General features: G+C 36.7%; 1 protein-coding gene across 1 annotated transcript; it reads left to right on the forward strand.

Moving 5' to 3' along the window:
- The first annotated feature begins 527 nt into the window (after positions 1 to 527).
- Positions 528 to 3,927, forward strand: LOC106748120. The gene is made up of 2 exons (XM_014626356.1): positions 528 to 623; positions 3,324 to 3,927. Exons 1-2 carry the CDS (start codon positions 528 to 530, stop codon positions 3,735 to 3,737), a joined length of 510 nt encoding a protein of 169 aa, XP_014481842.1. The 3' UTR covers positions 3,738 to 3,927.
- The last annotated feature ends 6,572 nt before the right edge of the window (positions 3,928 to 10,499 follow it).

Consider the following 10,499-nt stretch of genomic DNA (forward strand, 5'->3'; position numbering starts at 1 on the left):
TGTAAAAGTACAAACCTTAAAAGGGGAAAATCCCGTGACTGTAGACGAAGTAGTCTTGACCGGAGTAACCGGACATCAAACAAGCACGCTAGGCAAATTTATAGCAATTATAAAACTAGGGAGGCAAGTCCTGCAAAACGAAATCTAAGTAATAAAAGGTGATTTCCCCATCGAGTACGAGGGAATATTAGGGATAGATTTCCTGCAGGCGCATAACGCGACCTGCAACTATCAGGGCAGAAAAATTAAAATCCTTTAAACAATTAAGGTAACAATTAAGGGAACAATTAAGGTATGTTACCACACCGAATATATCAGATGCCTGATGAACTGCCCGAAATGAAACAATAATAAAGGCCGCCAAAAATATAAATTCAATAGGAATTTTTACAGCTGAAGAAAGAAAACCTGTACTTTTTTTTGGAAATTGTCTGGTAAAACCAAACAATTATACTTATAAGGTGATTGTCATAAATACTACGGAGGAAACAGTCGAAATAGTCACCCCGTATGTAATCTTAGAGAATATGTCGCATGCTAACGAGAAGGGAATAAATATAATAAATACGAGACAGAAACAGGGATACACGGTGCAAACACAACTAGAAAAATTAAAGCAACAAGTACGCCTGCAACATTTAAACTGTGAAGAGCGAAAAACAATACACACAATTTGTGAGGATTTCAGGGAAGTATTATTCTTATTTTATTCTTCCTCGAATGAGACCATCTCACTCACACTACAGCGGTGGAGCATCGAATTGCTACTCGAGGTAACGTAATATAACGCCGGTGAATATAAGACCGTATCGTCTGCCCGAGAATCATAATAAGAAGTAGATCGACAGGTGCGAGAAATGCTCGATGCTGATATCGTTTGTCTCAGCAAAAGCCAATAGCATGCTCCCCTATTAGTGGTGCCAAAAAAAGCCGACGCGACCGGAAAAACCAAATTGCGAGTCGTGATCGATTTTAGAATATTAAATGATTTAACAGCTGGAGATTTCTTCCCACTACCAAACATAAATGATATCCTAGACCAACTTGGAAATACAAAATATTTCACAGCACTAGATATAACGTCAAGTTATCATCAAATCTCAATGGGCAAACAAGATAAGCAGGAACGGCGTTCTCAACACCCACAGGACATTTCGAATTCAACCGAATGCCTTTCGGGTGAAAAAACGCACGAGCAACTTTTCAGAAGCTAATGAAAAGAGCACCAGCAGGACTACAAGGTATAAAATGCCTGTTATATCTAGACGACATCGTCATCTATAGGTCCAGCCTGGAGGACCATAAAAAAAATTAATCACTGTATTAAAGAGTTTGCGCCAAAATAATTTATAATTACAACCAGACAAATGTAATTTCCTATGGAAAGAAGTTACGTACCTGGGGCATATAATTTCAGAAAAGGGAATTTTACCCGACCCATCAAAATTAGAGGCAGTACACACGTTCCCAGTTCCAAAAAAGTCAAGGATATACAATCCTTTATAGGCTTAGCGGGATACAACCGACGGTTTATAGAAAATTCTTCTAAGATATCACGACCCTTAACAAAATTAACAAAAAAGAAAACACTATTTTAATGGGGAAAAGAACAAGAACATGCGTTCTTAACATTAAAGGAAAAATTGACAACCGCTCCCGTACTAAAATATCCGGAATTCGACAAAACATTTATCATCACCAACGACGCTTCGGATTTCGCGATAAGAGCTATATTGTCACATGGGCCGATAGGAAAAGACAACCCTATATCTTACGCTAGACGCGTATTATCTCGCGTAGAACAAAATTACAGCACTACAGAAAAAAAACTGCTAGCAATAGTATGGGCAGTGAAACATTTTCGCCTATATGTTTATGGAACAAAATTCAAAATAATAACCGACCATAAACCAATGATATGGCTATTTAACGTCACTGACCCTGGATCACGATTATTCATGCGGCGACGAAAATTAGAGGAATATGATTATAAAATCATACACAAGGCCGGACGCGCGAACACGAACGCCGACGCGCTTAGCAGAAATATACTACTACCTGTCTTAAAGATAGGCGCCCGGCGGAGGCAGAGGAATGAGACGAAGAAGAGAAACACTCTGAGGAAAAATAAGTAAATGTAACAGGAAACCCTCGGAACTATACCGAGGAAGAGTAAAGGAAAATACTTTATGAATATCGCGATTCACATCTAGGAGGGCATCAAGGCGTGCAAAGTACCATAAACAGAATACGGCTAAATCACCAGTGAAAAAATATGGTGGCCGATATAAAAAATTACATTAATAAATGCGAATTCTGCCAAAGAACAAATTGCCCAAAAAAACTAAAATGCCTCTAGTAATTACTTATACGCCGCGCAAACCATTTGAAAAATGCGCATTAGACGTAGTAGAACCATTGACAGTAACACGAAATGGAAATAAATATATACTAACATTTCAAGATAACTTAACCAAATTCAGTAAGGTGATACCTATACCAAATCAAGAAGACTCAACCATCGCTAAAGAATTTATAGAAAAATAATTTTGGAATATGGAATCCCTGACAGAATACTAACGGATCAAGGAACGAACTTCTTAAGCAATGTGTTTAAAAACATTTGTAAATTATTAAGAATACAAAAAATACAAACAACCGCGTATCATCCGCAAAGTAATAGCGCGCTAGAACGCTCGCATAGAACACTGGCCGAATTCTTAAGGGGTTAGGCCAGTCTAGGATTTTCAAAAAATCGAAATTTTTTTTTTGCTTAAAGTACACTTTAGGGTCCTAAAAACATTATTCAATTGGTAGAATAGTGTAAAAAAAATTTTTTCCCTGTCCAATCCGCTGTAGTGTCAAAGCGTTCGGAGCGGGCGACGAGCGCATTTTCTATCTGCCGCGGCGGGCTTCCTTTTGTCCCCTTTTTACGACTCTTACCCTCTGCACTAATGTACCAACGGGGCCGGAGGGCTCTAATGGTTCCCCAAAAGGCCGTTAGGAAATGCTAGTTCATCAATACAGCTGTATGTGTGGGCTTGTGTGTGGGTCAGTCAGCTGAAAAACGACGCCACGTGTGCACGCTTCTTTTTGTTTTCGTTAGTTTTTCAGCTTCAACGAATTACTTTATTGACTTCAGTGGTTTTTACTGATAAACTATCATTGTTAACAATATGAGTGAATTATCAACAGATGCCAAGCCCAAGCACGATCACTGCCCGAGCGGAGAAAATTCGTGATACTCGTGGCAAAGGGCCGAGGCCACTGGAACTTTGGACAAATATACACATAAACCACTTTTACATGAAGAAATATACAAGGCTATAACTCCAATTTATGAAAAATTAACCAGTGATGACCTACTCACTCATTGCATAAGCGGCTTCACTCAAAACAGTAATGAGAGTTTCAACGCTATAGTATGGTCGATGGTCCCGAAAGTGACATTCATTGGCAAAAATGTACTTGACACAGCTGTATATATTGCTGCAGGTACTTATAATGATTGCCTCGCAAGTGCCATGAGAGTCATGCAGAACATAGGCATCAAAATTGGGCCAAACTGCTACAATTACTGTCAAGAGACTGGTCAAAACCGCATCAAATTATCCTATCGTTCGCTCTCAGATGCTGCAAGAAAGTCTCGAATCGAACAGAAGGCATCCAGAAAGGAAGAAGATGAGTTCCACGTGTCCATGGAAGGTGAAATGTACGGCGCAGGCATCGCAGACTGAAGGTATAACAAAATTTTAAGCACGTAAAACTTTAAACGCGTTTTTCTCGAAACTGCATTTTTCAAATCGGGCGACGATGGTACTCGGAGACTATCGCACGTATCCACTTGAAATTTTAACTGTAGCTTCACAGTAACATTATCTAGTAAACTACGTACGATTTTTTTGTTATCATTGCAACTTTTTTTTTTATAAACAATTTATTGCTCATTTTTTTTATCAAAAATTGAACCTTTTTTTTACAAGTCCGCCATTTTGCGAAAAATTGATGTAAAGCTAAAAACATACGTACTTTACTATCAAGTCTTATGACTAAATTAAATCCCGTTCTTTATTTTGTTTCAGATAGCACGAGTTCCTATAATCAGCGTCGCCCGTAGAGGCCCTCTTGGAAAAGGTGATTCCGAAGATTGGCCCAGTAGCCGCTATTTTGTATCAAAATGTCAATATAAAAATTTTTTTATACACTCAAATACATGTTTAATAAAGCCTGAAAGAGAGAAATTCGATTCCTTTTTCTTTACTCCCAGAATAAATTGTCAAAGTTAGGCCTTTTTTGAGGGCTCTTTACTGGCCTAACCCCTTAAGACATTACATTAATACCAAGCAAACGGACTGGGATGAATGGATGCCATACGCAATTTTCAAATATAATACGACCCTGCATACCAGCACAGGCTATACTCCATTCGAGCTATTATGCGGATATGAAGAAATATTACCTTCTGCCATTACCTTATACCTACTACCCGAACCTACTTACACTTTCGACGACTAAGCCCAGGAACTCAAACAGAGATTACGCGCAGCTAATCAGCTAGCAAGAAAACACGTAAAAGAAAAAAAAAATGAAAAGCAAACGATACTACGACCAAAAAACTAGAGGGGTCCAGTACCAAGTAGGCGACAAAGTCTTATTATACGACGAAACCATATGCCGAGTAAAATGAAATAAACTCGACGCCATGTGGAAAGGACCATATGAAATAATCAAAGAACACTCCGATGTTAATTATATAATAAAAAAAGACTGAAAAACCCTAACCACTCACGCAAATCGCCTGAAACACTATATTGATAACTAAACACTAAAAAAAGAAGATTAAATATCGGAAGAAGGCACAATTCAACTCACATTCTCCCATCACTATTTATTTGCAGGATGACCATACTCAGTAGCATTATATATACAACGAGCGAGCTCCAGGAAAAGCTACCCTATATACTTCAAAAATTTCGGGATACACCAGGGCTGTACTTTGATAAACTGGGAAAACTTCACCAAGTAGCCGCCACTTGGAAGATGGTAATTAAACTGGACATTGAATCCTTAAACCACCGTAAAACCAAATAAAAGAATATCTTCATCAGACAAAGCTAACATGCCGCTCCTTGCACAAATGTGAAAACCTGCGCAAAATTACATAAAAAAATCTGGAACGTATACGCAAAACAACAGACAGTATAAATAATACGAGGGTGGTCCCTAAAGTACCCAACCTGACCTAGAAATGGCGGTAGTTGTTTAAAAAATATCACTGTATTAGGAAGTATACAATCTATAAAGCATGTGTTTCAAGTTTGAAGACGCACGTTGCTTAGTATTTGTTTGGCAGCCATCAATAGTGAACGTTTTCAGTTAATTTGTGAAAATGGAGAAAATTGATCATCGTTATGTGATACAATACTTTTATTTGAAAGGCCTCAGCCCAACCAGTATAAAAGCTGAACTGGATTCTACTCTGTGTGAATCTGCTCCTTCGTTTACAACAGTAAAATATTGGGTAGCAGAGTTTAAACGAGGCTGTACGAGCTGCCAAGACGAGCATCGCAGTGGTCGACCAAATGAAATGACGACTCCAGAAATGGTGAAGAAAATCCACAAAGCGGTACTGGATGATCGTCGACTAAAAGTGCGCGAGCTAGCAGACATAGTAGGCATTTTAAAAAGTGCGATACATCGCATATTATCTGAAAATTTGGACGTGAGAAAGCTGTGTGCAAGATGGGTGCCGCGTTTGCTCACACTCGAGCAAAAACAGTGTCGTGAAGATGTTTCAATTGAGTGTCTGGTGAACCTTATTCGCCAGATTTAGCCCCCTCGGATTATTTTCTGTTCCCAAACTTGAAAAAATGACTCAGTGGTCAAAGATTTTCCAACGATGAAGAAGTGATGTCGGCAGTTAATGGCTATTTTGAGGAGCAAGACAGTTCTTATTATAAAAAGGGTATCGAACTTATTGAACGTCGCTGGGAAAAGTGTATAGAGCTAAAAGAAGATTATATTGAAAATAAATACATTTTTTCCCAAATTTTTGTATTTTCTTTGTTGGGTCGGGTACTTCAGGGACCACTCTCGTATATGCGAAAGCACTACTAATTTAAGACTAGGAATAATTGACGGTGTAGGTTCCATAACGAAAACTTTTTCGGGTTAATGGATGCGAATTATGACATGATAATAAACGAAAAACTGAGTCTATTGGAAAATAACCAGAAAACTCTAAAGCATACGGTAGTAAACCAATTACAAATTTTAAATAAAACAATAGGACATATGAGCACCCTTGAAGAAACGTTACAAGAAAACAATGAATTACTGATGACTAGCATAAATAAACTCTCTATAAAACAAAGTGAATTTATCGAAGGGGAAGAGATAAACAAACATTTTAACAATTCTAAATGCCGTAATTACTGATCTTATGCGCGATCAGGAAGATATAATGATCTATCTAAATAAAATAAATCAAGGAAAATTGTCACAACAAATAACACCGGTAGATAATAATAAAAATCGCAAGGAAACAGTAATACACATACCTAAAGGCACCCATTTCCCAATTATCTTTTCAGTAGAAAATTGGCTGCAAATAAGCAAATATATAACAATTAGCGCGTATTATAAAGAAGGAAATATATTCACTATTTTAAAGATACCGTTGATAACTTACCCAGCTTACGAAATAGTACAAGTAATACTTCTTCCCATACATGTTCATGATAACGTATTCGCACTGACAGACGTCATACACACAAAAACCGCTGTTAATACAGAAAGTAACACATACTTAGTTTTAACCAAAAACGAATTAAACGAATGTATTAAGCTATGAAGGAAATCGGTACACATGTTCTTATAACACTTCAATATATCGCGTACACTCCGATTCACACTGCGAGCTCCAAATGTATACCGCACAGAAAACACTCAAAAATTGTAATATTAATTATGTCATCATAAACAACACTGTAATCATTTCTTTGATAAGAAACAACGTTTGGCTGTATTCAACGCACAGCGTATAACAAATAATGACACATTGTAAAAATAATATACAATATCGAGAGAAAATTTTAAAAGTTGGACTTATTCAATTCCAACAGCAATGCAGATTTACAATAGAAGATACTATAATACAGACCCAGGAGACTTTTGAAACTAACGAAATGCAAATAAGTATACCAGAATATAATCTCATGTTTTCTCAACAAAACGAATACATAACAAAATATAGAACATAACGAATCAAAAACAACGCAGCACAAATTTTAACAATGAAAAAAGTAATATAGAACCCCGCGGGATTAACAAATTAAAAAAACAGATTGTCTGAAATACAGCAAGATCTAAAGAACCAAAATTCTTTCGAGAAACATAAATATTTAATCTATTCAACCGCGCCGAGTGGAATAATCATTATAATTGTAATTATCGTTATAATATTATTACTAAGTATATTACAAAATATTACAAAAAAAAATCCAATTGTTATAGAACGCCGCAACAGCGACATACGACAAACGATAAGAATACCTCGCTGTAAATTAAGAGAATCCCGCCGAAACGAAACCAACAAATAAAAATAATGCGGTAATTAAGAAATAAACGATTGTATTAATGTATTGTACACGGAAAAATAAACTATTATAAGCGAAAACGTCGTCCCTCAGTTTTTTCTCTCCAACGGGTGGGGGGGAAGTTGTAAGTAAAACAATGAGGTATGTCAATGACCATAAACGGAGCCACGGCTTGAATTGTCAAATGTCGCTATGCGGAAAAACAACCTGGCATTCTTGCAATAGAAATATCGAAATCAGGATGGTCAGTGTCCTCAGTGTCCACAGATGACGCTGACACATTAACATCGTCCCCTCTGATTGAGACATAGGAAGAGGATAAAAGGGGATGTGAGACCGGCGCGGGGGCGACTCTAGATTCTTAATTCTCGGGTATCGACACGCTGTCGGACGCGTACGTAGTATTGTATCGGGCGAACACAAAATAAAGTTCAGTTTTTTCTACAATAAGATAGTTTATTCATCGCCGCCTCCTCCCGCTCCAACGCGCTGCACAGGGCAACCCCACATTACCGCGACATCTCGAACGCGCAACACTATGGATACGTTAACAATAGCCATTTTTGGCCACTTTAACGCCATTTTCTTCAAAATTATGACGTTAAATTTAGAAAACAGACTCGTGTTCAGCAGACAAAAATTAATAAAAATCACCTAATCTCATTACATCCGCAAATTTTCGCAGGCTAGTGTAATTATACGAATTTGAACAAGTTTAACAGAAAACAAACACATTAGAAGATACGAACTGCCGTTCCGTGGATTATGAGTCTAGTACGCTGCTATCGAACTACTGGACGTTTTGCAGGGAGCGTAAGCACTAAGGAATTTATAGAACAGTAGAATATACAATTTCGATTTTTCGCTCATTTTTTAGTAGTACGTTTTATTGTTTGGCAAATGTCGATTGTGTGTTAAGGATATATTATATTCTTACATAATTTAATCAAAATAAATGTGTTAAGCCTTCCCCTCGTTAGTAGAGTCTGTTGGAACGATATTTAGACGGCTTTAATTAAAATAATAACGAAAACCTCAATGTCATTATATGACAAACAGCCTCGGAGGCACTGTTCAGCAGCACTTCAATTATATAAATTGTAGCTGACATTGCAACCATAATATTGGGTTGTTCGCAAAATGCGTGCGGTTTTTCAACAGATGGCATTAAAAAATGTATATTTAATTTAATAATGTACATTTTGTTGTACGTAATTTTAACTTATATATACGTATTCTGAAAGAGTAACATTTCAACGCATCGTTTACAAATAAGAATATTCGGATCGATTCAGTTGTATTAATTTTATATCAATTTAAAAATGGGGAAAAATAAGATTCATTTCCGATATTTTATATTACTTTCAAAAAGGCAAGAACACCGCTCGGACAACGAAAAACATTTGGGCCGTTTACGGAGGATATGCAACATCTAAAAAAGTGTTTAAAAGTTAATTGTTTGTTTTAAATGCAGTGATATTAATGTCGAAGTCCAAGAACGCTCAGAGAAACCTTCAATAATAAATAACGACGAAATTGTAGCACTAATTAAAAATTATCTACGTTATAAGACACGAGACATCGTGGAGATATTCCTCTAATATTTAATATAACTAATTTGACCAGCTTTGCACAGCATCAGGATACATTTGACTATATGAATCGCTACGATATTTAGCCTCACGATTTAAGTGAAAAAAATTCTATAGATCGCATTTCCATCTGTGATTCGCTTCTCAAACTCAACGAAAACGAACCATTTTTTAAACAGATGATTACGAGTGATGAAAAATGGGTCGTGTACAATAACGTAAAACGTAAAATATCGTGAATAAGTGGAAACAAAATAAAGTACCGTTAACCAAAAAAATTTATGCTGTGTACTTAGTATCCCTGGAAAGGCCTCGTTTATTTTTATCTCGTTCCAAAAGGCGAAAACCTTTATTTGAACAAATACTGTGTCCAATTTGACTGTGTCCAATTTGACTGTTTGAAGGAAACGATCGATGAAAAACGTACCAAATTGGTCAGTCGGAAAGGTGTCATCTTTCATCAGGATAATGCTAAATATCATGTCATTTACTGACTTAGCAAAAATTATTGCAGCTTAGGTGGTATGTTCTACCGCACCCGCCGTATTCTCCGCTGACTCAACACCCTCTGATTACCACTTTGAAGCCAACAAAATTGTTTAAACGGTAAAAATTTTATATTTTTTATAAGCATGCAAAAACCATCTTCTATAGTTCATTGCTCAGAAAAATGATGCTTTGGAAATCCGGAATCATGGAACTTCTTTAAAAATGGCAAATAATAGTGAAACAGAACAGCATGTACGTGGTTGATTAAATATATATATATATATTGGGTTGGCAAATAAGTTCGTTCGGTTTTTTTGACTGGTATAAAATACAATTTATTTAATATACAAAATATATACTAATCAATAATGTATTGACCATTCTTTTCTATAACTTCTTGCCATCTTTTTACCAATTTCATAATCCCACATTCATAAAACGTCTGAGGTTTACCGGCAAAAAACTGATCCAGTTGCGTTTTAACAGCTTCATTATTAGCAAAGTTTTTCTCGTTCTGAGAATTTGCAACGACCGGAACAAATGATAATCAGAGGATGCCGGTGAATAAGGAAGGTGAGGCAAAACATCCCAGACAAGCCTTAACAATTTGTTCCGAGTAGTTAATGAAGTATGGGGTCTGGCATTGTTGTGGTGGAAGACGACTCCTTTTCGATTTGCCAATTCTGGACGTTTCGAACGTATAGCTTGATTCAATTTCGTTAATTGGGAGCAATATACAGTAGAATCGATCGTCTTGCCTGATGGTAAGAGCTCATAATAAATGATACCTTTATAATCCCACCACACTGAGAGCATAATT

Source organism: Dinoponera quadriceps, unplaced genomic scaffold (genome assembly GCF_001313825.1).
Source record: "Dinoponera quadriceps isolate SergipeBrazil2010 unplaced genomic scaffold, ASM131382v1 scaffold289, whole genome shotgun sequence".
In the NCBI taxonomy this organism is placed as follows: domain Eukaryota; kingdom Metazoa; phylum Arthropoda; class Insecta; order Hymenoptera; family Formicidae; genus Dinoponera; species Dinoponera quadriceps.